This window comes from Prunus avium, chromosome 3 (assembly GCF_965620075.1).
Source record: "Prunus avium chromosome 3, drPruAviu1.hap1.1, whole genome shotgun sequence".
In the NCBI taxonomy this organism is placed as follows: domain Eukaryota; kingdom Viridiplantae; phylum Streptophyta; class Magnoliopsida; order Rosales; family Rosaceae; genus Prunus; species Prunus avium.
The window spans coordinates 33,069,126-33,095,619 of record NC_142286.1 but is presented as its reverse complement, the minus strand read 5'-3'; the positions used below and the strand labels follow the sequence as shown (position 1 = coordinate 33,095,619).

Below are 26,494 nucleotides of genomic sequence, written 5' to 3'. Positions count from 1 at the left end.
TTGAAACCATTTTAATTGTATAATTCTTATTGTAATTAACTATATTCATTTTATTTTATTTGATTATTTAAAAAGATATAGTTTTTAATTTGTAAGCTATTGAACTGCACCACTGTAAGTGAAAGTGCAGTTCAGTTCAATAGCTGCCAAAAAAGTTCAATAAATTGAACTATTGAATTGAACTGAAATGAACCGTTGAGCAACCATTATAGATGCTCTAAAAACATTGTTAATGCTTTCTTCACAAAGCACATGAGCACTTCCAAGTTCAAATTATTATCTAAATTATTTTGATGTATAGAGAGGTGGATTGAACTCATGTGACACACTGTCTTGATCAATTGACTTAACTCATATATCCTCAAATAAAATCTTTCTCGTTAGGTCGTTGGCTGTGATAGTGAATCCGCCACCTTCCAACCAAATTCAAAATTCTCCCTCCATAAATCATATTAATTTTTAAAGTAATTTAAATTATGACTTGTATTAAAATAATAAGTAATAATTAAATTAACGTCGTTAGAAAAGAAAATATAAAATTTGGCATCAAAGTGATTTTAAAATGGGCCAAGCGACATGGTTCTATTTACACACCGGAAATGGCGTTATCACGGTCCAAACCAAAGTCCAAGGCCAAGTCCGAGGAGAACCAGCCTATGGCCCGCATGCTTTCCGTGCTTAAAGATTCCAACGGCTTATAACCAATCAAAGCCCCAGACAACCAGGGAACAAAGATTCCTCTCTGCACCTCATCGCAGCCAGCAAATTTCTCCTCCCCCTCTTTCTCCCTTCATCGTATTACGGATTAGACTTTTGGAAAACCTCAGAGCTTCGACTCGTCGTCTCTCACTGCACCCAGCTCCTTACCTTCAGCTCAATCCCCAGCAACGGCTCTGATTCAATCTAAAGCCGGCGGCTTCACGTGGAATTGGAGCACCTGATCGCGAAATTTATAGGGTTTGTAATTTTGAGCTCCAAAATAGATTGTTTGCAGATGATTATTATAATTATTTGATTTACACTGTTTTTTATTTTTTTAAATATAATTGACCTGAGCTCAGGTGATTTGGTTTTTTTTTTTTGGTCATTAAATTTTTTTTTTTTTTGGATGTAGTTGTAGCTCTTAATTAGCATATGCTTTGTTTGGGTGATGAGAAAGTGTGAAAAATAGGGTAGCCGAGTCCTTGGATTTTCCATCTTTTTACTTTTAGTTACCTAAAACTTCTCCTGAACTGAGCTAGTACTAGTAGGATTGTTTGACTCAATAGTTAAATTCTTTAAAGCCATCAACTTTTTGTTTCTCCTTGACTGTGATGGAGGGTATATTCTAAAATTTACATTTCTGGGTAATTATTGAGTGGTAATTTTCTTCTTTTTTCCCCCCTAAGAGTAATAGATGGAACAAAAGATTTGAAATTTTGTTTATGGTGGTGTCTCATGCCTCTTTTTGCAAATTTGAAGGGTTTTTTTTCTTCTAAAAAGTGGCAAATTTTGAAATATAAGTACCAGTACTGCTTCTACTACTACTTTATTAATACGCTCAAACCAAATTGAAACAGTTTATATTCATGTATACACCCGAGCACCCACGCACAAATATGCATATATATGCACATCCATTCACATTGATAGGAGAGTCCGCTTTCATTAATTTTGTTTCCCCTGAAAACCATACAATTGTGCTGTTCATGATCTTTGTTCAAATAAAATTAGGTCTTGGGACATTACCTTATGACTGTTCTGATCTGTTCTGAAGCTAGGAAGTCCTGACCGCCATTCGTGTCCTTACTTTACATTATCAGAGTTGAACAACTTGTGGTATGTGCATCTTTTTGAGGCCGAGGTCAATTGTGATGATGGCACCGTGAGTTGAAGTGCAGGCTCTTCTGTATCTGATACAAGAATCAAGCTCACATGATTTCTCTAGGGGAACCTGGGACAGATAAAATTGCTTCTGATATAGTACCGAAGAAAGAGAGTTCAAATAGTGAAATTCATGCTCCACATCAAACTCCTGATAATGGGATCTGTCCCCTGCAATCAGATCATAGAGGAAATGTTGAGTCTCTAATACCTGAGAAATCGTTACAGCTGCCTGATGGTGTTGGTACTGCATCTCAATCAAATCAAGAAGGAAGTGTTTCCTCTTTAACATCTGAGAAAGCACCACAAACCCCTGAAACCTCTGCCCTTGTCTTGCGATCTGGTCAAGAAGGAAGCACTCCATCTACAGCACGAGAGAGAGGGTTAGAGGATGGTTATCACTGGAGGAAATACGGCCAGAAACTTGTTAAGGGAAATGCATATGTAAGAAGTTACTACAGATGTACGCATCCAAAATGTCCAGTGAAGAGGCAAGTGGAGCGCACACATAATGGGCAGATAACAGATACTGTTTACTTTGGTGAGCATGAACATCCCAAAGCTCAAGTTAGCGTCCCAGTAGCTGTTAGTTTTCTCGTGTCCATTGTCGAAGAAAGACCAGAAGAGCTTTTGTTAACTGGTGTCGAAGGTGAGAATGAAACTTAGTTATTATCTAGATCTGGTTACAGTACCCAATCTTGTTTGATTTTTATTTGATGACCTTGTATTTGAAGGCAAACCATCGGATGTGCATGGCCACACATCTAACCAGATTGAGCCAGTGGACCCCTCTCAGCTATCAACCGTTGCAGATAATGAAGGTGTGCAGAGAGTGCTCTCTCAATCAAATAGAACCAGAGATGGTGATCCAGACTCAAAAAGACAGTATGTTCATGCATTAGCTATTTTGGATTTTCGTGTGTAGTGGTATATACTATTCAACTTTTGTTTAACTGCCATTCTGGAAAAACAAAACAAAACAAAACAGGAAGAAGGAAAAACATAATGGCAACTCAATTCCGGTGGATAAGCCAGCTGGTGAACCGCGTGTTGTTGTTCAGACTATGAGTGAGGCTGATATAGTGAATGATGGTTACAGATGGCGCAAATATGGGCAGAAGTTAGTAAAAGGCAATCCAAATCCAAGGTACATATCAGTTTAATGGTAGCATGTATTAACTCTTTATATTAGGTGTGTACCTGAATTTTGCCACCCTGCTCATTGGTTTGGAAATATAATAATGTATAGATCATGGTTTTGATAGATTCACTGCTTATGCAGGCTAAGTTTACATTAAGAGTTTTGGCCTGTGAGCCTAATATTTCTGCTTGATATTTGCAAGCAAGGGGAAGGAAGAAAATTTTAAACGTAGTGATCATTGCAAGTTTGCAACTGCTTAGTAGCATCAAACTGCAACTGCAGCAATATGATAGTATCCGGTGGAAGTAATTTACATGCTTTATGACACCTCTGATCTGGACTAAGGACTTAATTGAGGATATGGTGCAAACCAACGTCTGTCGAAGTGCCTTAATAAAAAAAATTCATAAAAAACACACGTTCTGAGACTTTTGTGCCTCCATGGAACCATTTCCTATGCAGTAACTGCCTGGACCAAATAAGGCATTCTTTTCCTCCATCTAACTTGCATATACTTCTGTAGTCTTGTATCTTGCTTTGATGATAAATCGGAAGAAGTAGATCCGATTACTTCTTAGACAATAGGGCAACTGGGTAAATGATTCACTATGCATCTGTAAGCTTTGTTCAAACATGTCCTGCTTCTGGTTTTATTTAGTTTTGTCTTCCTTGGTATGTATCTTGGAGAAGGATGTGGACGAGATTTGTTTATGTTTTGAAAATTTGAAATTAATCTCTTTGGTATTAATTTTTCTGTCCTATTTTCTTTGGTGTAATTTTTTGCTGACTCTGCTCTGCTTCTGCACTTGCATTGCATAGGAGTTACTACAGATGCTCAAATCCTGGGTGCCCTGTTAAGAAACATGTAGAGAGGGCGTCTCATGATTCAAAAGTTGTTATAGCCACATATGAGGGGCAACATGATCATGATATGCCACCCACAAGGACTGTGACCCACAATGCATCAGCATCAAATGTGATTACGACGGCCCGTAATGGTGAGTCTGGCACTACATCAGAAGGGAATGCTGTCTGCCATGATACTAGCCCAGAACACGAAGATAAACCAAACAAGCAACTTTATGTTGAGCCAAGAACTAAATCAAGTGATGTTGCTGGCTGTGATATGGTCGTTGATTCTGATCTGGGTCCTGAAAGAAAATTAAATGAGCAAGTGGTTGGCAAAGCATGTACCACAGAAGAAAGTGATGCCCCCGATATAATTGTTCCTAGGGCCAATGAATTGCAAAATGGCGAGTCAGGAATTAAATCAGAAGGCAACAACGCCTGCATTGATACGGTCGTTCACGGCAATCTGTGTCCAGAAAGTAATTCACCGGAGCAAAAAAATCCAAAAGCAGAACCTGTCTAAAGTTAACCTGCAATGCTGGATCCACATTCATCTAGACCCTAAATAATGTATTAATGTATCAGGACCTGCTTGGTGCTAGGGGTATATCTTATTTTTTCTTCCTCTATTTGTCTTTTCGGAAGAGAGGATGCCGGTGGGGGAAGGCACTCTTGGTTGGAGGGTAGAATTTGGTGGAATGGCAATGATGTTCAACTGCAGTTCGGAAGACTAACAATAGTTGTGTAAATTATTTATATGGATTGAATAAACTCAAAGACGTAGATTAGACTAAGCAAGTACTCAGTAGCACTTGATATCTGATAGCTGTTTTTGTGCACAAACCCTTGTAGTATTTGATTCAAAATCCTGTAACTTGGATATGCTGAAGACCAAACTAGAGCATGCATGGTTACTTCCAACCATCATTTTTCAATTCTCTTTATTTGACTGTATTCAATTAAAACTGCCTCGAAAAGAAAAACAAAAGCCGAAAAAGAAGGAAAAACGAAGCATTTGTGCCGGTTACTCCAACCATGTACAAACCCAATGCCTCCTGAAATCAGTTCTCTCTCTCAGCCATCCAAACCAAAAGGTCTGATCGCATGAAATGGACACAAAGAAAACTGCTAACTTCAATTTATTGAAGTGTGCACAGTTGATGGCACCCTTCTCATAAGCAGTTAGCAGCTAATAAGTGTACAAACAGATTGAAAAAGAAAAAACATGTTCTATTCTAAGGTTGCCTTGCCTCCACTCCAAGAAAAAATGCTTTAATTTGTGCTCGGCTTGCACTTCCAGGCACAAGAAGCAACCAAATCTCTGTTCTTCCAGCCAAGATAGAGAGCTCCATCTCTCTCTTGAAGCCTATATTTGTCAGAGTAGTTGTCTAGCAGTGTCTTGATGGTGGCATTTACCAAGGAGCTTAAAGGGTACGGAGTAAATCCAGCCATTGCGAACCGCAACCTCCACTTCCCAAGAAGCTCATGTCTTTCCACCCTCTCAACGCCCTCGCACGCGATTATGTTAACCACCTCCCTAGCCAAGCAGTGTTGCTCTACATTGATCCTTTCCTTATGATCCCTTCGAAGAGTAACATCGATTGACTCAAACATAGCCGTGTAGTAATTTAGTGTTTCCACAAACCGTGGAAAAAATGCAGCAGTGTTTGTGTTAGATTCTTGTTCAACAAGGGTCACTACCTTTGGAGACAGGCTCTTAACCAACCTCAACAACCGGTCGCGATGATTCTGAGTGCTAACACTCTCATCTGGCATGTGGTGCAGCATGAATGCAAAGTTCATAGCTAATGCCTCCCCAGGTCGAACACCAAGATGCTTCAGTTGAACCTCGCAACCAGACATGGCAGCAGCATGGAACTCAAATGGCACTTTGAACAACTCGGCAAGCTTAGATAGCCTCTTCCCTACAATATTTAGTCCTCCTCCGCGGGCATAAGCTGACATGGAGTCGTCGATGCCTGTTATGCGGATGTGGGGTGGTCCACCAGGTCTGGCTGCAAAGGCCTGGATTAGAGTGAGCCACTGACTCCCCTGCCCAATTTGGAAATCAATTATGTGAACTCTATTTTCATCCTTCATGGCTTCTGCAATGGCTCCATTTGCAGACATGTACCCGAATTTGAAGTAGGGGCAAACCTCATAAAGAATATGCATGTAGGAGAGGAGTTCTGAACTTGCTGGTTCTTTGCATCTCAGTGCTTTGTAGATGTTACTCCCTGAGGATGCCCTCCGTGCAACTAGTCCTTCCAACAAATATGCTCCCAGCCTTTGAATTGGCTCACCAGAAACCGACACCATCTGGCGTAGTTCATCCATCATCCATTGTGCCAGTAAAAGATCATTATCTGCTACTGCTTTTGCACAGAAGATGAGGACTTGTTTTAAATCCCTTTTAGAGATTGAATCCATAATCTGTCCCCAGCTATCCGTTTCTGGCAGGGTATTGCTAGTCCCATTCTGAAAGGTGCTGCAATAGTTGTCAAGAATATTGGAATCAGGACCTAGCATTACAGTTTCTAACTGTTTCAGCTTGTACTTGAAGTCAGTTGCATCATCGGTAATGCAGGATCCGCTTATCGGAGAGCTATAATTCTGGTCAGGGGAATGGTACTGGTCAGGTGTTGGATATGAGTGAGAATCTTGCTGTGACATCGGGCTTCCGTTGGGCGAGAAATTGACAGTTGAGGGAGAGTTATAGACAGTGTAGCTGCCATTTGCTGCGGAAGACTCCAAAGTGCAGTACTTAATATGGAAATTCTGAGCTGAGAAGACGGTACTTTGGCTGCTCTCATTGTTGTAATGCACCTGGGGGTCCAAAGTTTGGAACCGAGGCAAGCAGTAGGCTTCTACTTCTTGGACTGGCTGATAACACAACCGGTTCGACATGCCTGAACTTCTGTGATGCTTTGATGCTTGCATTGAAGAATAGTTTGATTGTTGACTTTGTCCGATCCCTCTATTTGGTGTTATTCAGTCTCCATCTGAGCAGCGTAGGAGGCCTTGGATTCTCTTGCCAGAAACATAATCTGTATGACAACAAGAGACCTTGGTTACACTGATATCTGGAACAAAGAGGGCAAAACACAGCATAATCTGCAGGAAAACCATAACGGACAATTTTAGCCTAGTGTAGGATAGCCTAATTGTTCTCTGACAATTCTAGTTCTTGTTTTCAATTCTCGATTTCTATGTCCTTTAAAATATTTGTACTAGAAAATACTGGTAAATATCTTTGTATCTAACTGGGAAACATTCAATGTAAGCTATTTACAACAGAGAAAATTACCTAGATTTTTTTTTTTTTTTTTGGGTCTGAGAGAAAATTACCTAGATAACCAGAGAAAATATATATAAAATTCTAAAATGGTATACATGAAAAGTGATCAACTATAGGTGGCCAATCTCCATAAATATGATCAAACAATTAAAGAAATAAAAAAGTTTTGCCAACCATAGATTTGAATTGATAATGATCACAAAATTTCTGGTGCAATATATAGCTCGACCAATTTAATGACCTTGCGTTGCCGCATTCTTTCCATTTCGAAAGTTAAAAGAAGTATGTATGCTCTCCAACCAAATGCATCTCAAAAGAAATTGCCATGATGAATTCGAAATGCAGACTTTAATTTCAAAATCAGCAAATGAAGTAAATAATGACCAATCAATATGCTCAGAAAAACATAAAGCGCTTAATCTTTGGCTCCAACACCATCAAATTGGAATCCAAATTTTTCGGTCTGTGAGAAACCCATTTGTTTCAAGCCAATGATAAAGTTTGTTGCTTTCCACAAACATTCAAATCATAAAAAAGGGTCACCAATTCTCAAACAGAAACAAGAACATCAAACAACAATATGCCTTGTAAAAGCCATTTCAAATTTCAAGCGCCAGTCTTTCCAGCAAAAAACAGAGCATCATAGAATCCACCAAAAAGAAACCAAAATTCATATCTGATATACCTTGAAGAAACATCACCAACCCAGTTTGAGCAATAGAGAATCCTCCATGGCAACAAAATTTAAAGCTCAAAATTTTCCCAAAAAAAGGACTAGTGTAGCAAGACCACTATTACCAATGAAAAACAGAGGACTTGAATGGAAAATTAATAAATGCTAGACCGTTTGTTTGACAAAGAATTCCAACTTTGAAAACATCAAATCTTGTTGACAGGAATACCTTGGTAGAATGAATTTGAAGCTTGGACTTGCACTGTATACCAGCGTCTTTTATGAGAGTGGGAGTGACTTGGTGAGAGAGACAAAGAGAGCAGAGTCCTCTTTAGAAAAATTCCCACCTGTGGACTATAAAAAAATTCTCAATTAAAACAAGCCCTATAATTGATACAAAATTACATAATTACCACTAGGATTTGTTTGCAAGTTGTCGCATTTGGGTCTAGTGGAAGTTACAGAAAAAACCCTTTATTACAACTACTCTGTGCTCACCAAGCCTCCAACCCAACAACATAAAAAAGACCCAAACAAAAAAAGAGAAAAAAAATATACAAACCTAACCTAAACAGCATTTTCTTAAACAAATTACATAAATATTGCCAGTCGAGTATAACTCAGTTGGTTGAATTTTTCTACCTCTACTTATGTGGGTAGAGATTCGAGACACTTAATTAATATTTGTGTAAACCATCCTTATTCAATCGCTTGTACATAAAAACAAATACATAAATAATTATTAAGTTCATTTAATGCTGCATTCACAAATGAGCTAGAGTTCGCTAGCTTAAAAATAGTACAACTGAGATCTTTTCTTGTAGATACTATGATATGAAGACCAATATACCCTTTGATTAGTAAGATGTGTTGAAATCTGTGTAGGTCATTATTAGCTGCTAAATATCATATTAGTTTATGTTAACACAAACCATTTGACGCGCTTAAACTTGAATTCCCCATTATAGATATGACTCTGAGCTGGTTTAATCTCCTCCTCACCCGAAACACATGGAGACCAAGTCAGCATGACATCATGGCCAAGAGGTTCTTGATGATCTCATCATCAACTAATCCAATGGTTAAAATTAATTGAGTTTTGTAGTTGGTCCTTCAAGTAAGCCAGCTTTGCTCCTCATCACTTGCAGCTTGCTTGTACATTTGACAGAAGGTACCTAGAAACTTGATTAAAACTGACTAAGGGTATAATAGTCCGTTGAAGCAATTTAAGAAACTATTTCTAGGTCAAAATATTCAGTTAATTTGGGAGCATTTTTTCTTACCACTTTAACCAAAGGTGTTCCATCATCATCCTTCTCAACATTTGACACGTGTCTATTGACATAATTATGGTTTCATAAATACAAAGTAAAAAGTTAACTATGGTTATGCCAAGAAACACGTGACAAACGTTGAGATGAGTGGTGAGAGTACACCTTGGGTTAAAGTGATGAGGAAAAATATATCTTTTTTTTTTTTTTTTTTTTATTTAAACCGAAAATTCAGTTGAATTTAGGTTTGGTTTTTGAAGCAGATGGGTCCTGATCTGGTTATCTGAGATAGTGACATACGCGGTTGAGCGTAGAGCAGAGCAGAGAGATGAAGAGAACGTTATTATGGTAAAATTAAAGTCACACATTTAGATGACGTAGGAAAGCAGTGCCTTCCACTTCAGCTAACACGCTCCGCCTTTTTTGTCTTCCCATTCCTGGTTCCATTCATCCCATCTGTAAATTTGATTTATTGTATTCTATTATGCTGATTCTTTTTCTTTTTCTTAAGAACCAAGTTGCTCTTATACTATAATTGTATTTTGTAAACTACTTTTATGGGAATTCTTCTGGTCTATTTCTTTTGACATTGATGTGAATTTATACTCGTACCAATAAAATCTTGACGGAAAAACACTTGTTTCCTTCTAGAGAAGTAGAAGCTCATACTTTTTTGTCAATCACAGGTCGGTCGATACGTGTGTATAGATTTTATTTGCAGAAAGTAGGAATCCCGCAGAATCCTATGTTGACACTATTTCAGCAATATTATGTATTGGTTTATAATTCATAAACCCTACTAGGGAAGGAAAGAATAGAAAAAATTGGAGCACATTTTATTTCTCCTCTTTCCTTTCTCATTGTTGGGACTTGGTATTTGAAGTACTTGCTTCAGTCAATCACTTTATGCGCATGCCAATATATAATTGTAAGATACAAATGTATTTTTTTCTTTGAAAGTAATAAGAAGATGAGGGCAGCAGAAATCTCACAAAATTCTTATTCTAGAAGAAGCATAAATTAATTAATGAATCAAAGAAGGGTTATTTGGGTCACCCCAGAAGAATTTCAGGCCTTGAATCCCATGTATCGATGTTTAAGTGATTATTCTCAGCCTTAAACATATATATTTGCAAGAATCAAAATCTAATTAAAAGGGAATCTTGTTGCTTCCTTGTCCCCTCTAAATGAGTGTACCTAATGGCCCACACTCTTATCTTCAGTCACCCTTTCTAGATGCCCCATTTGGCATTTTGTGTTTGTCCAGAGAGAGAGAGAGAGAGAGAGCGCTTGAGTTGTATTTTGCTTCAAGTAAGCATCGCTTATCGCTTATGGCTTAAGTGAAAAGGACCTCTAATCTTCTCAAATGGTTTTCTTGTTGTGCTTTCATCGTTTGCATCCATTAAATTGAACAAGTACACAGTGATATATATATTTATATATATACACACACAAATATGCTTTCACGAGTGGGAATCCATTTTAGCGAAACGTGGAAAAGTCGTTCAACTTTCTCTCATGCAAATTGAGATTCCGTTTTTAAAATGAGAAAAACGTGCATGTACCCGTTACATTCGTTACATGCAACATGTATGTCACATTCATGATCATGGACTACTTGTTTCTCAAACCTGAAAAAAAAATATTTAAAAAAAAAATAAAATACTCCTTGATTATACACAATTCTAAAAAATGTTTAAGCAATACATGTAAATATAAACTCCCATAGAAGCAAAAGTAATCAACACTTTTTTGAAGTGAATCATGTTCTGTCTAACATGGTAATGGTGGACCCCAACCACATACCTAGCTAGCAGGCTAGCAAGCTGGCTTTATTGTATTTGGGTGGAGGAAACTCCTATAGTTTTGGAATAATTCCTCAACATTTTGCAGGAGAAAACTTGGTTGGAATGGAATAAACGGTTGAACATCTCCCATAAATCAAGTCAGCTAATCAAAAGCTAAAACAAATCTTTGAGCAAAACCATTTAATTTCCACACATGACAGATTAAGTAGGAGCTCGGTCACTCCCAATTAAAAGGAAAGAAGACAATCGTTCTCGCAGACAATCGTTCTCGCATCATATGATTGATTTTTAACTATTATCAACGATCAGAAATTGAACTTGTACAAAACCCTTATTGCTAGTATCTACTAGCATGGTCCATGTCCCTATCTTAATTTTGCAGAGTTCTATGAAGCAAGCAAATGGAGCGAACCAAAGCCATAATGCAACCTTGACTTTGTGTGTACATTCCCTATCATCACGCCGACCATGTTACGGCTTTTGGGAGACTGACAGCACCAAAATTTCTGCCTTTGTATTTTTTCAGGTTTTGTCCTCATCTTCCCCAAAGTAGCAGGCCTTGGGTTTGCGAACTCAAAATTGGGTCCAAACCCCAATTCTGTTTTGCATTTTGGGTCACATGTAGGCCCCTCTTGCTACCCTTTTCGATTTGGTAGCACCCTTCTACTGATTCTCTGTCTATATTTTTGGACCCAGTTGTGCTCTTTAACTTTTTAATTGTTCATGGATAACATGTTCATGAAACAATCGTCTTGATGCAGAGGAAAGTAATGAACATGAAATCTGCATGTGTGAATTAGCGATAGTTTAAACTATAAGAGAAAGGGGTTTTTCACACACACACTATTAAGATGTCATAGGATTCGAATCTGAAACCACTGGTCTGTAAATAAATGCCTTTTTTTAATGTGCTAGATCCTGTTGGCTTGCATGTGTAAATTTAGTGAATGAAATCTCTTTTTTTGTGTGTAAGTTTTGAGTTTTTTTGTGTGTCAGAACACAGAAAGCAACGGTTGCCAACCTCAGATGGAAAAGCCCAGTATGCTAGTGAGAGCCTGACCAACTAAGAAGTTAAGAAGATGATCAAATAAGCCCAAATAAGAACCAAAAATGCTGACACGTTGAGGAGCCTCAAAGCCCACATGAGAATTCACAGAAGCTCAACCTCTGACAAAGGATGTCACTGCTTTGAAATGTGCATTCAAACAGAGGTCTTACCAGATTATACTATGAAAGAAAACGGCTCATGTTCATTGAGGAATTACTATATAATCATTCATGCTTTTGATCCGGGATGAAATGTGTTATCGACAAAGGAGAAAATACTTACCTATTCTATTCCCATTTCACTGTCTCTCTTCTCTCTCTATTTCTCTCCTCACGTGATTAGTCACGAAAGAAAGATAAAAACGGGACAACAATGAAACTAGAATAGGCAACTCCCCGATTATGTGTTCGAGTAATAGAGCATCAGATTCTAGTCCAACAAATGAAAGAACAGGACACCAAATTCAACTGAAATAAAAACATTACCACCCACAGGCATCACATCTGTTTTATGGTGATGCACCTGTGGTGATGGAAAGCCGAAATATAATATAACTAGAGACAAAAATGAACTCTCACTTAGATTTTCTGAGCAAGCTTACAATTGAAGGCACACCAAAAGAAAAAAAAAGTGTGACTCTGCCACTGCCAACTAGTACAATTTCTGCAGGACTTTATGCTCCCATAACAGCAAATCTCTGTTTTAAAATTTGATGATGGGCATTTGGGATCTTGTATTTCCTTTGAATTAGGGAATAAACTCATAGTGGCAAGAGGCATGACCTGCAAGCAAACATTTTGAAAAATGACTATTATATCCTTACATCAACTATGCGAGGAGTGCACATGTGATCTGCTGTTTATTTTCAGACACATCACAAGCAAACAAGTTTTAGTAGATCCCATGTGAATTATGGTCCCTGTTTTTTTTTTATAATTTTTTTTAAAAATACATTCTTTTTGGCGTGATCAAAGGAAAAAAGAAAAAAGAAAAAAAACTATAGCCTGTCCAACTCAAGCCCAGCTGTTTAAAGCTACTTCATATGTTCTCTAAGAAAAAAAAAAAAGGCAAATCCAAATCTCAAATGGCCAACCCACCAACACTTTCTCCACCCAAAGAACATGTGATCAATCATGGGTTTATGCTAAAAATCCAAAATTCTGTGTAAAACACAATGTGACTGTTCATGGGTTTATGCTAAAACAGAAAAATTTTGAAGTACTTACTGGGATCAAGCTCTGTAATGAGAGCAGCAGCCTTGAAGTAGCAAGATCCACCTTTGTGTTTGAACTTCTGGAAGTAGCTGTTGAAGGCATAGGAAGCATGGTCTTTGACAGTGTTTGGGAAGTAGCAAGGTTGGTTCACCTGAATTTTGCTGCAATCTGCTCCTCCTCCTCCACAAGCCCAATCCATTGCTGCCTGCAACTCATTATCCGGGGTCTGTTCGTCGGCTACACACCATTGCTCAAACTCCGCACCTGATCAATGTAACGCATTACGCGTACGCATTAAAAACAAGTACTGTATGCTTGCTGGAAAAGAGCATTATTTTGTTCTTACTTATTAGAGAGTCATAATTAGCGAGGAGAAAAAATGTTAGAAAAATTAACATTCTAGTGTTCAGCCTAAATTTGAGTGCCGTAAATTGCTCAGCATGCCTTGCCATATAAGCACGTGAGTTCATTATCTTGAGCATAGAAGATAAAAAGCTTATTGTATAACTGATTATATGTATGTATGGGCTTGGAACTCAGAAAACTTCTTATGGTTTGTTTACCTGATTTGTGTGGAGCAAGTGAGAGACAGAGCAGAGCAAGAATTAGCCACATCAGAACCCTCGTCGACATTTGAGAGAGAGAGAGGTTTCAGTATGGATGGCCTATCCAAATGAAAATGTCATGGCCTGAGCCACCAATATATAGAATTTGAATGTGAAGTGTAAAGCTTTGAAAATTGGTGCTGTGAAGATCTCTATTATTAATAAATTAAGGAGTTGCCAGTGCATCTTGAAGAGGGTTTTGGATCATGGGCACCGTTTGTTTTCTTGATATTTACGTTTCTTTTAAGACATTATCGTAATATTTACGTTTCTTTTAAATTGTTGATTACTATCAAATTGTGGTATCTGTCGCTTGAGCAACCACATTAAGGGCTAGTTTGGTATTGTTGTACTTTTTAAAAAAACTGTTTCTATTGTGTTGTGAGAATAAACAGTTAGACGTTTGGTGAACTATATTAGAAAAAGTGCTGTGAAGAGTCAAAGTGTTTGATAAATTTTTATCAGAAGTGCTTTTAGTATGTATGTAACCTAAAAAAAATAACAATAAAGGCAAAAATTGTAGCAATGGTCCCTCAAATAAGACCCCACTTCACTTTCGTCCCTCAACCCTAAAAATTGTTATGATCGTCCTTTATTTAGATATTGCTTTGCACTGGTAGTCTTTCCGTCAATTCTTTTAAATTTTCTGTCAAAATTAAGGATAAATTGGGAAATTCATATAAAATTTTAGGGGCAAATAAGAGTCAAATTATTAGATTGCAGGGCACTCGCAGAAAGGGAGAGTGGGAGGGAGGAAGGAGACAAAGCCATTTTCTTTTTCTTTTCTTTTTCTTTTCTTCTTTTCTCTGTTTTTGTGGGGTGGGTTTGTGATTTTTTGTAGACCCCAAACGGCAGCAGGTAGGGGACAATGACTCTCTGTGTTGATAAAAAAAAAGTGGATTTTGTTGATGGGTATTATGGATTTTGTTGATGGTATATTGTGGTTGTTCTTGCGTTCTGGAGCCTCTATGACTTGGCATTTGGTTCTGTATTGCAGGAAATTGAGAGAGAGGTCTTTATCTGAGGGAAGGGGTAGGAGTAGGGGTAATGGCAGTGGTTGGTTCAGTTGCTGGGTGGGATCATCATTCAGCCTGTTAGAAGAATTTTTAAAAAAAATGGTGTTTAAACATCTGGTTCCAGATCCTGCACCACCCCTCGCTCGAGTTAAGCAAAAGTGGTCGAAAAATACGACAGCTAAGCTCCACTCGCGTCAGGTGCTGCTAGTGTCTGTCATTCGGCTGGGTTTGGTCAGCCCGACATGAAAATTTTGAGTTTGGGCCGAGCTTCACAGACTTTTTTTATTTTTCAGGCTCGGCCGAGGTTTCAAATGTCAAGGCTCTAGCCCACCATTAGGCCATTCCTAAACGGTCTTGATGGGTGAGGCCGCTCGAAAATCGAGATTCGTGACAACGGCATGTACCTTGAGGATCCCAAAAAATATAACACTTAGATTCGAGGGTTATACTCCCAAGCTTCCCAAAATACGCTAGGCCTTTTAATTAAATAAAACATGTTGGATTGTAGTTGTAAATAACAACGGAAAAATGGATAGAACCAGTAACCTCAAAAAGTTATTTTACAAACTGTAAAAATTAAATACACACTAACCATCCATAATTTATAAAGATGAAGGAAATGAACAAGAAGTACACTCAACTATGAGAAAAATAAACCACGACATGTTATGAGATACATGAACCAAAGTATTGACAGGTTAAGGAACAACACCAAGTGATGCTCAAGGATTGTAATCTATATGAAAAAAATAGGGGTGAGCATCACATACGTTCATCTGTCCAATAGGAGGGCTCCTGACCAGGTTTGAAAATAGATAGCCAAATAACATAATAGTAAGCCCAGGTCTCTGTGTCACATCATCATTTAACGGATTTTCTGACAAGAAGACAACAAAAAGGAAAAATTAGTAAACCTCCCAAACTATGGGGGAGTCATTACAAACTCATACCCAACGTTTATTGAACCGTTTGACCGATACACAAACTTCACAAAACTTTTCAAAATATACCCTTTCTTAGTCAACCGTTAATAAATCTGTTAAATTCTGACTTGGCAAACGTGGATCCCATTTTTTTGCTCACATTGGCTCTATGTAGACTAAAAAATTAGTAAAAGATTATTTTATTTTAAAATAATTTAAAATTTTAAAAAACAAATATATTTTAAAACATAAAATATTTAAAAACTAACCCACACCTCACCCCCTCCTTCCCAGTCCCGCCCTCGACCCACCTTCCCCACTCCTACCACCGTCACCCAAACCTAGGAAAAAAACTTGCCTGCACCGGGGATAGGACTACAGTCCTATCCCCCTCCAATCGCAGCCCGCCATGTGTCCAATTTTGTCAGAAAATGGACAAGTGGCGGGCTGCGATTGGAGGGGGATAGGACTGTAGCCCTATCCCCGGTGCAGGTAAGTCTCTCTCCAAACCTAGCCACTGATAGGATTCCAAGGGTGTTTTAGGCTTTGTAATCTTGCCTACTATATTAGGAGGTTAGTCAGCATTAGCTGGGATGTTGAATTGTATTGTGTTTTGAGTAATAAAAATAGTATATTCTTTCTGTACAATTGGGTTAAGGTGGACGGGGGTTCTAACAGCCACCCCCCACCGCTGTGTCTGTGTCTCTCTGTCTCTCTCTACCCACACCAAACAACACCAACACCAAAAGCAGCGAAAATAACAAAAACCCTTCTCTGCAACTGAGCAGCACCACAAAACCCAGGCGGTCGGGGCCTCTAAAGCCAGAGCCAAAGATGCTCAAAAGGACAATAAACTGAAAATATCGGTTTCTTTAACAAAAGAAGAGATTGTCCAAGGCTGGAAGATAAGTTACTGACAATATCAACTGAGCAAGTAATTCTGGCATTCACTGATAGTAAAAGAATATGTTACATTTAGCGTACACTGAAGATATACCCCTACAACATTATCTTCATTAAATAATATCAACAGTAATGTATACACCCTAGAAAGAATTTCAACAAAAACATGCTGCCACAATGCCAGACTAACTCTCAAGTACACAAGTTCTCTAACTCCGATTATCACCATCTTTCGTGTTTTGTTCGATCTCCCTCAATGCGTCGACGAGAAATGTAATGAAATAATGTCAAAGCAGCCATCATCAACTCATCAGAGTTATATAAAAAATGGATGGTTTTGGCATTATAACATTTTTGTTTCTGGCCAACCTACACCTACTACAATGGAGAATGTACAAATTAGTGAGGAAAAAATTCAAGGAAAAAGTGGAAGGCACTAATCTACAAACAAAGAGCAGAGGGTTATGTACAGAAGGCCATCAGCTATCTTCTTTTGCTTGGCAGAAGATCGTAAATATTGATCTGATGACAGCCAGTCTCTATGTATACACACATACAAGAACACATTGTCCATGGCCTGATGCTCAGTATTCCTGAAAGAAAAGAAAAACGAGTTATGGTTATGGTCAAGAAATTTTTTTAAACAGTTGACATATTTTGATACTGTTTTTTATTCTATATTAAACCCTACTGCTCCCATCAGTGAGACTTATAATATAATAAAAAGAGGCATTTGTTGCAATGCATCATGCAGACTTGAGGCATTTGGTGCTTACATGCATGTCCCATGCAAAAAACATCATGTAGTGAAGAGAAATGCTGAACAATTACCGCAGTTGGAAGACAGCAAAAATATGGATAGAATTAGTCTCTCAACCAGGTCATGGCAGGGCTGCTACGAGTGCATGACACTCTAGCCATCAATCCCATAAAAACCGAGATCGCTTGGCTAGGTGCCATGAAAAACCACATTCACGAATCATATGAGTCGCTCTCTATTAACCGGATTCAAGAAACGTGCCACTGCTGAGTATAACTGTTCTTCTTCAAATGGCTTTGACACATAGTCATCCATCCCACACTTCATGCACTCTTCATTTGAAGCCTGAATCACATCAGCCGTCATAGCCAATATTGGCGTGTGCCAAGTTTGGACGTTGCCAAACATCTCAATTGATGGTTCCTTGGATGCAATTTTCTCATTTACCTCACTCTCCATACCACGGATCAGCCGAGTTGCTTCAAACCTGCACAATTTTAGACAGTATTAAACTACAATCAATACTCAAAATGGGATTATTATATCGGCAACCAGTCATCATAGATGCTCAACACCTAAAACATTCATTTTTAACCCATTATCTTTTCCCTTCATATAAAATGATCATCTGGCATAGCAACCAATCATATTAATACAAGCGTGAAACAAAAATGTGGAACTCTCTGACCAGGTGAGTGAACATGATAGTATGAAGTTAAAATCTCAGAGACCCAATAACATAAACACTGTCCAATTCATTAGTACTTGCTAAACTTGAAGAATTAACACAGAAGAAACACCTAATACCAGCCACCAATTGACCAATAAGCAAGAAATTCTGGTTCTAAGTTACCAGCCAATACGCTGAAAGTTGACCTCATTGATTCCAAGTGAGGCTGCCATCAGGTCTTCTATATGCTGCCAACCAGGAAGGGTGGTAGACCTAAACTAGGATCCTTAGCTATGTAGGATCTGTACTCTAGCTTCCTTTGCATTCAAAGCTAAAACAAGAATTTAAAAATCAAGAGTGGGCAGATTGATTACCCATCCATTTCTGGCATTTGGAGATCCATAAAGCAAGCATCAAAAATGTGTGGTGGCTTAAGCATTAATAAAGCAGCCTTTCCACTGTCCACACAAGTGACAATTGCTCCATACTTCTTTAAAGCACCTTCAGCTACTCTTCTGTTAACTGCATTGTCATCCACCACCAAAATTTTCTTCTCTCTCAGTAACTTTCCCAGAGTAGGTTTGTTAAGATTTAGAAGCCTCTTCTTACGACTTCCAAGGGCATCTTGGAAGCAAGCAATTATGACACTTAACCGAAGAGGCTTGATCAATACTTCATCTATAAGACCAGCGGATGTTAGTTCCTTGCGTTCAGTAGGTGTAATGGATGTAGCCAAGAGAAATATCTTCGGAAGGTTTATGAGGGATTCCACATTGTTGCTTTGCCTGTGCTCTTTAAGCGACTGGCTGAATGTAAGACCAGTTTCTTTATCCCAAACATCTTTGTCAATAAGAACCATGGTCAACTGTGAGGAGAGACTGCACGCAAGACAGTTAACAATGCATCAGCAACATCAAACCCCTAGTTGCAAAGTTATTAGTAGAAAATTTACATTATTCAACTCCATAGAAGAAAAATCTTTTTGTCATGTTTATGGTAATTAAATGCTAGAGAAGAATATTAAAACCATGAGTATTCAATGATGTGTTTCAGGACTTAAAGCCAACTTCAAATATAACCTATACTTGAAAAAGGAAAACTTACCTTGTCTTGCCAGAATTAGATAGATAAGAGCATGTTGATTCCAGACTGGAAGCTGAATCTACAAATATCCCCAACCTCTGCATATGGTATTTTGTGACCTCAGTTCGGATGATACTTTTATCTATTACCAAGGCTCTCAACCCTTGAAATTCTGAGACAGCTGGTTCATACTGTTGCCACTTTGTCTCTAGAGAACTTTTTTCTCCCTTTCCAAAAGATCCAGTAAATGAAAAGGTACTGCCAGTGCCAGGTTCACTCACAAACCCTATCTCCCCACTCATGAGATCTACCAGACGTTTGCTAATGCTCAATCCTATTCCAGTACCGCCATAAGTTCTAGAAGTTGAGCTATCAGCCTGCATAAAAGGTGTGAAAATGCGACTTTGTGCATCAAGAGGAATTCCTACACCAGTATCCTCAACTGTTACTAGTAATTTGATCATATCAGGTTCCTCCATTGTTGTGCTGCTTAATGCTTTAAAACATTCCCAACTTTTCCATCTATCAACAACGGGAAAGCCACTTAATGTATTATAAGTTTTGTTTGAGATGTCTCCAACTAAATTCAAGCCTTGTCTTAAAACTTCGTCCATAACATCCGGTGGAGCCCTCACTTCATCTGCCAGATGCACCGAGACAAATATGTGTCCTTTGTCATGGGTGAACTTCAATTTAAACAAACAAACAGACAATTAGCATAACAGTTAAGTAATGAATGAAACCTGTAACATTTTTTATGTGTAAACTACTACAAAGTATGGATGGTTCTAAACATAATCATCTGATTGACCTAAATTTTAGCATAATTCAGGGAAACTGCGGACTTACAAGTCCCAAATTCCCAATTATATTATTTTATTTCTGACCTTTAGCATAATACAGAGTTTATTTGTGTTAAAGACCATCATAATCATAGCAGTTATATCTTCAAGAGCATCTCAAATAGCACCTTGTAGCCTTTCATTTCAATTTAGGGAAAGAAAAAGGGAAGTTATCTGCAAACAAGTATTAAGAAACTTATCTAACCTTAATTGAATTCCCAACAAGATTTGTAATTATCTGCCGAAGGCGTCCAGGGTCCCCGATGACAACCTCAGGTACCATATCGGAGACATACACAGCCAACTTTTCTCACCCCAAACAAAACCCAAAACCACAAGAGCTGGTATCAGCAACCACAAAAGAAGAAATCAACTAAGAAGGTTATAATTAGTTTTTTTACCTCAATCCCTTTCTCATTAGATTTCCCGGACAAAAGTGATAGAACATTATCAAGAACTAAACGCAGATCAAAAGGTACGGTTTCAAGTTCCAGCCTGCCTGATTCGATTTTGGCCTGATCAAGAACCTCATTTATCAGTGATATCAGCTCTCTCCCACTAGCATGAGCAGTCTCAGCATAATCCTGTTGGTTCGGTTTTAGATCAGTGTCCATCAGCATTTGGAGCATGCCTGGATTTTGATTGAAATTATTATCAGAATATGTAATCTTCAAAGTTTTGCACAATACTAACTGTTTCACTAAAGAACTTCCCAATTACCTAAAACACCATTCATTGGTGTCCTGATCTCATGGGAAACAGTTGCAAGGAACTGCAAAGGAGAGAGATGTTAGGATGATACAGAAACATCGTGTAATATACAAATAAGTAAACAATTGAACAAATTTCTTTTTTCTTTGGGGAGAGGGGACTGAGACTAAATATTTATAAGAAAACCTTCCAGTCATAGGAAATTCTTATTGCTAATAAGCAAAATGTACCTGAGATTTGGCCACATCTGCAGCTTCTGCACGAACTTTGAGTTCCATCATCTCACAATAGTCTGCCTCCACTTTTGCTATTCGGCTTATGGCTGCATGAAAAATATGACCAACTAGCAAGGTAATGACTAGGACTCCCATTGATGCACTTACTGCTGTCAAAGGAAACGGACGTTTTTGCTTAAACCTGCAACCAAAAGAGAACTGTATTGGATTGGAGGAAAAAAAAATGCAATTCCACATATTTGGGCTGATATAAATAATTGATGTATGAGATCTAACCTGCAGTGCATTTCATGCTTGCGTTGTGGATCACCAAAATCAAGATTGCTAATGTGCAACAGGCCAGTATCAATAACATCAGTACCATACATGTTGACCAGAGCAGATGCATTAGTTGTATCATAAACATTCACAACAATTGTTTGCTTGCTGGCAAGTTGGTGCAGGAGCTTCTCCACCAATGACGGTACATCATAAGAAGCACCTAGATACCTATTTATGAAGGCCCCGTATAAAAACCAATTTCTACTTCCAGATACTAACACAAAATAATTCAAAAACACAAATCACAGCCATAGAAATTAAGAAAAATCCATGGTTACAAAATTACCCCACAGTAGCTTGACTGCGTTGCTCTGATGTGGCATCTGGAGGCAAATCAGTATCATAGACAGCGAACGTGAGTACAACTCCCAGGTGATTGGATTTCAATAGCTTAAAGGGGGAAGTCAGTACTCCCTTTGCAGTTGCCCTTGCTCGCAAGATGTTCTCACGGTCTTCCTACATTGTATAATTAGTAACATTTCATATTAGATTATCAGAAAAGTTATTGGATATCAGAATATGCTTCTGCAAGAACAGCTTGTAGATGTAAATCTTTCCAAAGAAAACACAATCTTGGCATCTGCTGATACCATATAGTCGGATCTCAACTGGTGCATACACTTCTCAATCAAGAAGGCTGACTACAATTCAAGAATAACTGACCAGTAAGTAGGCCCACAAACACCACACAGTCTCAGGCATGCAAACAGGTGCAAAAGAATGTCTTTTGAAAACCATATAACAATGCCAAAGTAACAGAATCAAAACATCATTGACCTTGGCGCTTAGACACCCTAGTGACATCAATTATCACCATTGTCTTCAAATTTACCCAGAACACACCTAGTCATAATAAATAACTATATACGATGCATACAACTGGAGAAGATGTACTATCTCTGCCTTCTTGTAGGTCTCATTCGGCATGAAGGATAGCAATGCTTAGTCTGAGGCATGTGGTACAGTTGAAGTGGCTAAGAAATAAAAAATTAAAACAAAAGCAGAGAGAGAGAGAGAGAGAGAGAGAGAGAGAGAGAGAGAGAGAGAGAGAGAGAGAGAGAGAGAGAGAGAAATATGGAAGTCCAAAGCTAAAAAAGCAAACCTTTCCTGACATCATGTCAATAGAGACAATATGGGAGACAGTTTCTTGAGAAAATATCACAGGTGCATATTCATCTTGAATAGGGGCAGGGGCCAAGCTTTCTGGAAGAAAATCTTGGACAAGAGTCTGGTCCTCAGTTTCCATTTTTTTTATTGTCCATCCATGTTCCTTCTCAAATTGTTCCCTCTCAGCATGAGTAACTTTTAAAGCATAAGCAACACCACTAGTAAGGGGTCTCTCAAAAGCTGTTCTCTCTGTGTATTCACCAAATGTTTTCTGTGGAAAGAATAAATGTACAAGGTTAAACACGCTTCACAACCGCATTGCATAAGAGTAAAGTTACTCATTATATTTTCCTTTCCTTGTTCAATAAAATATAAATTCTCGAATTGCATGCTCAGAGTGCCTACTAAGCCGGGCATATCTAAGGGGATAAATAACTAACCTAAGTTAGATATGAAAAATTACCTGATCAATTGCTGAGGGATGTTTCCCATGGTGAAAGGTGGAGACAAGAATAGCCAAAGCATGAACATGATTCAAGCTCACATTAAACTGATCCTGCAACATCCGTGCTCGTTCATCACACATGTTGGCAAGTGTTTCTTCTCTCCACAAAAAATCTCTTTCATTCAAGTGCCAAAATAACCAAAATGACGTAATTACTCCAAATACAAAAAATACTATTAGTAGATTCTTCCTCCACTTTCCAGCAACCTTAGGAGGACTTTGGGCTTGCTGTTTCTCTGGCTGCACCCTCCAAGCCAATGGCTGCTCTTGAACCATTTTCCGTTGCCAAGTAAATGGCCATTCATGAACGAGCTTTTGCTTTTGGTTCCTCCACAATTTCAAAGAAAAACCAGACATTTTGTAGATCAAGATCAATCCAACAAAAGCCCACCAATATCGTATTACCATGATGCAAAGCATCTGAGAATCATCTTTTGCACACTCCACCTGCACCCCTGATCCGAAATTTTTCTAATCAAAGAAAAACAAACAAAACAATTAGTTATTTTGTGCCATCTCTGATGAGTTTTGTTCTTTCCAGAATAGTAACATGGGTACAAATTATTTACATAGAGTTTGTACAGAGATAGAAAAGCCATCACCCACATCTTCACAGACTGAAACACAAGTTTGAATTTTAGTATACGTATTAGATACATGATCCTGGCATGGAATCATAGCAACAACTCAAATGGGAAAGAAGATATGCAATTGTGACAGGAAGTTCCTTTACGAAATCTATCACAGTGCAATCTCTTCCATTTGATCATCAATCCTATTACACATATTTAGTTTTTTTCTTTTCCAATGTTTTAAAAAAGCCGGCCCAGACTGGCTCGTTAAACCTAGTTAACACTTTCGTTTTTTTTTTTCCTTTGATGTGTTAGAAAAGGGGTTGATCATGATTCATATAAGTAGTCAGTATGCATATCATCTATGGTAACATTGGTATCTGAACTGTAACCATGAGACATCCATGGTTCAATCTAAGCATCAAAGTTCTACCTTTTCACAAATCCTATTAGCTGAAATTGTAGACTGCGGAGTGCATGATACGGATTTGTCCTCTAGCAATGACAGGTGAAGCTCCCTGGGGATGTTCTCAACTTGAACCAGGCATTGGTCCCTGGCTTCTACATTTTCTGTGACCCATTTATGGCGCTTCTGAAACTCCTGACTATCTGAACATAGCACCTTCAGAGCACAGGTAATGTCATCACTTAACATCATTCCAGGTCCTGGTTTTTTGGTACATTCAAGGGATGCTATCTGCAATACATGGAGACTATTGAGAAGAAGTTGAAAAATGGGGACGTGTAAAAGCTTTTTCTTGTAACTAGGTAGTTTTCTCCTCTTGATGCATAGAGACGGCTCAGGCACCTTACATATGATTGCTTAGAGTGACATGTTATCATCTGAACGGGAAAATAAATAGTGAAATCAACTGATCAAGAATCCACTATTCAGTTAATATCCTTGCTAAAAAAGTAGAACTATAGCATCGTAACATAATGCTATAACTCATAGTTGATACACAAATGTTTTGTGTTGCTTTACTTTTCCAGCATAACCTACAGATTTTGGTGGGCTGTTATAGCCTACAGATGTGGAGTATTGAAGTACATTAGATTCATCGTTTTATAGCTGCTTAAAGTTTGGGAAAACCCAGTAATTCATTGTAAATCTGAAGGGATAAAAAGAAGAATACTGAAGTGTACAGAGATACAGCTAGAAAATCCGTTGATTAAAGGGATTAATCCATTAAGCTATAACAAACATAAGAAGATACACCCACCAATTTCTATCTCGTAGAGAATTAAGATTAACAGATTGACTTTAATCCAACTACAGGATATCCAAAAACCAGAAGAGAAAACAATTTCCTGAATTTAGTCTCCTGTCTTCCAAGTATTGCTATTCCTATCTTAATGTGAAATTATTTTACTCTTCACTCCAAAGTCAAACCGTATACAACTGAAAGATCATTTTAAGTGTGAAACTTGTTCTGGAAAGGAACACCATGTTGCACTTTAACACTAGTCTGTTCAGCCAAATTCATAAACCCAAACAAGGAGTTCTTAAAGACAAGCACTTGCTTTAAGCACCCTCCACTACAAGCTGCAAATCAAACAAACAAAAGGAAAAAAAGGAGAAAATGCTTAAAGATGCAATTTTAAGAGCTATGAATACAGCACCTGATCTGATTCGGAGAATAAGGAAGCTAAAGCAAGAAGCTGGTCCTTGCTGACATTGAAATGCTGCTGCAGTATCCGAGCTTTCCCTTCAGACATGTCTGGAGTCTTCTCTCTCATCCCCAAAGTTCCATCATTGAAACCCACGAAAAACCAAATAATTGTAATAAAACCTAAAAGTCCGAGAAGTAGAAGCTTTCTTCTCCATTTTCTGACACAATTAGGCCCATGCAAAGGCTCCGTTGCCTTATTCAACTTGAAATTACCAGTTAAAATGCCATTAAAGCCAGAGACCCTGAAATTCAGATACATGATACCAAAGCACACCTATTTAACTTCACAAAGATCCTTGAAAGCTTGACAGAAACCTTCTTCCAACTCCAGTAGGACAAGTCATGAAAACCAGACCACCAAGAGAACCACAGACTGAAATTCAAACAGATTTGCTGAAAACCCAGTATAATTTTCACCAGAACCAGCTCACTAAACTCGTCAAGAACAATGCTTTATGACAAACCTTTGACAGAGACTCGACAAAGATGTGAAATTGCATGGAACCCACTTCAGGTTTCTAAAGCCCAACTCTCCAATTAACCACCAAATCCAGAAAAAGTAAGTGGTCCAGCTCCATTTCTCTCTCCAGACCTCCTCTGGTTTTCCACTTTCAAGTTCAATACTAAGTTCATGTCTTTACATCTGTGAAGCATGTAAAACCCATCAAAACCACACCTTTTCTGGAGAACACTGAAGGGTACTTCCAATCATGCCAAACAACAAGCTGAAAGAAACCCCTGTTATTATTTGGGCAACCTGTGAGGAAATCATTAAGGAGATAAGAAAAAGAATTGGCCTTTTCCTATATCAGGCTCTTTCTACCACCCACACTTCTGTGCAACCAAAAAGAAGCATCCTGAGTGATACATTTTCAAAGAAAAAGCCTGAACCCAAAAATAAAAAGAAAAGAAAAAAAGGATTAGACCGGAGTTGGTTTCTATAGAATTCCAACTGGAATCAATTATCAGAGTGAGAAAAAAAAAAATACATGTGCCCCTCTTCTTCTTTTCTTTTTTAACCCCACACTCTCTTATTCTCTCTCTTCAGTTTTGGTGTCCAGCATTTGATTTGAGGGGCACATCATTATCTCATCATCTAGTGGGGGAAGGTTAAGCAAAAGCAAACAAAACCCAATATCAAAATTACCCACAATACATAATAACCGGAGCTTTTCCAATTTTCTAATTTTTTTTAAGCTTGATTTATTAATTTTCCTTCATTTTTCTCTTCTGGGCCTCTTTTACTTTTGTAATAGTTGAAAGAGACTGCACCATTCAGTGTGTAAGATGGTGTATCTGCTCCCCTGCTGCAATGCAGGTATACGGACGTACAGGTGAGAGAGAGGGAGAGAGAGAGTGTTTGTTTTTTTATTCAGTAAATATAGGCAATGAAGAGGGAGAG

At 38.2% G+C, this 26,494-nt stretch overlaps 4 protein-coding genes across 8 annotated transcripts; 1 reads left to right on the top strand and 3 right to left on the bottom strand.

Moving 5' to 3' along the window:
* Nucleotides 1-720: 720 nt before the first annotated feature.
* LOC110749956 (WRKY transcription factor SUSIBA2) lies at nucleotides 721-4,647 on the top strand. 4 transcript variants are annotated; one of them, XM_021950180.2, is made up of 5 exons: nucleotides 721-957; nucleotides 1,803-2,512; nucleotides 2,598-2,748; nucleotides 2,852-3,010; nucleotides 3,824-4,647. In XM_021950180.2, the coding sequence occupies exons 2-5, from the start codon at nucleotides 1,915-1,917 to the stop codon at nucleotides 4,374-4,376; spliced, it is 1,461 nt and encodes a 486-aa protein (XP_021805872.1). In that variant the 5' UTR covers nucleotides 721-957; nucleotides 1,803-1,914; the 3' UTR covers nucleotides 4,377-4,647. The 4 variants fall into 4 exon arrangements, with proteins under 4 accessions (XP_021805872.1, XP_021805870.1, XP_021805869.1 ...); XM_021950178.2 differs by having other exon boundaries at nucleotides 1,761-2,512; XM_021950177.2 differs by having other exon boundaries at nucleotides 1,757-2,512.
* Nucleotides 4,648-4,849: 202 nt separating this feature from the next.
* Nucleotides 4,850-8,162, bottom strand: PAT1 (GRAS family transcription factor). Of its 2 annotated transcripts, none has more exons than XM_021950173.2 (2): nucleotides 8,054-8,162; nucleotides 4,850-6,900 (listed from the first exon to the last, which is right to left on the bottom strand). In XM_021950173.2, the coding sequence occupies exon 2, from the start codon at nucleotides 6,791-6,793 to the stop codon at nucleotides 5,126-5,128; it is 1,668 nt and encodes a 555-aa protein (XP_021805865.1). In that variant the 5' UTR covers nucleotides 6,794-6,900; nucleotides 8,054-8,162; the 3' UTR covers nucleotides 4,850-5,125. The 2 variants fall into 2 exon arrangements, with proteins under 2 accessions (XP_021805865.1, XP_021805867.1); XM_021950175.2 differs by lacking the exon at nucleotides 8,054-8,162 and adding an exon at nucleotides 7,837-8,047.
* A 4,251-nt stretch (nucleotides 8,163-12,413) lies between these two features.
* LOC110749981 (Carbohydrate-binding X8 domain superfamily protein) lies at nucleotides 12,414-13,930 on the bottom strand. Its single transcript, XM_021950214.2, has 3 exons — nucleotides 13,729-13,930; nucleotides 13,178-13,429; nucleotides 12,414-12,733 (listed from the first exon to the last, which is right to left on the bottom strand). The coding sequence occupies exons 1-3, from the start codon at nucleotides 13,796-13,798 to the stop codon at nucleotides 12,699-12,701; spliced, it is 357 nt and encodes a 118-aa protein (XP_021805906.1). The 5' UTR covers nucleotides 13,799-13,930; the 3' UTR covers nucleotides 12,414-12,698.
* A 2,706-nt stretch (nucleotides 13,931-16,636) lies between these two features.
* HK2 (histidine kinase 2) lies at nucleotides 16,637-26,133 on the bottom strand. The gene is made up of 14 exons (XM_021950159.2): nucleotides 25,043-26,133; nucleotides 23,853-24,116; nucleotides 22,806-23,318; nucleotides 22,338-22,613; nucleotides 21,522-21,691; nucleotides 21,191-21,403; nucleotides 20,909-21,095; nucleotides 20,688-20,739; nucleotides 20,369-20,598; nucleotides 20,173-20,271; nucleotides 19,147-19,811; nucleotides 18,417-18,920; nucleotides 17,444-17,859; nucleotides 16,637-17,205 (listed from the first exon to the last, which is right to left on the bottom strand). The coding sequence occupies exons 1-13, from the start codon at nucleotides 25,349-25,351 to the stop codon at nucleotides 17,592-17,594; spliced, it is 3,750 nt and encodes a 1,249-aa protein (XP_021805851.2). The 5' UTR covers nucleotides 25,352-26,133; the 3' UTR covers nucleotides 16,637-17,205; nucleotides 17,444-17,591.
* Between the last annotated feature and the right edge of the window lie 361 nt (nucleotides 26,134-26,494).

Coding starts and splice junctions, on each gene's coding strand:
- HK2 (XM_021950159.2), bottom strand. CDS start 25,351: ATGTATCTGAATTTCAGGGTCTCTGGCTTTAATGGCATTTTAACTGGT. Junction 23,319..23,852: donor CTAATAGGATTTGTGAAAAG/GTAGAACTTTGA, acceptor TTCTTTGATTAG/AAAAATTTCGGATCAGGGGT. Junction 20,272..20,368: donor CTAATGAGAAAGGGATTGAG/GTAAAAAAACTA, acceptor GGGTGAGAAAAG/TTGGCTGTGTATGTCTCCGA.
- LOC110749981 (XM_021950214.2), bottom strand. CDS start 13,798: ATGTCGACGAGGGTTCTGATGTGGCTAATTCTTGCTCTGCTCTGTCTC. Junction 13,430..13,728: donor ACTTGCTCCACACAAATCAG/GTAAACAAACCA, acceptor TACATTGATCAG/GTGCGGAGTTTGAGCAATGG. Junction 12,734..13,177: donor CATTACAGAGCTTGATCCCA/GTAAGTACTTCA, acceptor GTTTGCTTGCAG/GTCATGCCTCTTGCCACTAT.
- PAT1 (XM_021950173.2), bottom strand. CDS start 6,793: ATGCAAGCATCAAAGCATCACAGAAGTTCAGGCATGTCGAACCGGTTG.
- LOC110749956 (XM_021950180.2), top strand. CDS start 1,915: ATGATTTCTCTAGGGGAACCTGGGACAGATAAAATTGCTTCTGATATA. Junction 2,749..2,851: donor GATCCAGACTCAAAAAGACA/GTATGTTCATGC, acceptor AAAACAAAACAG/GAAGAAGGAAAAACATAATG. Junction 3,011..3,823: donor AAAGGCAATCCAAATCCAAG/GTACATATCAGT, acceptor TGCATTGCATAG/GAGTTACTACAGATGCTCAA.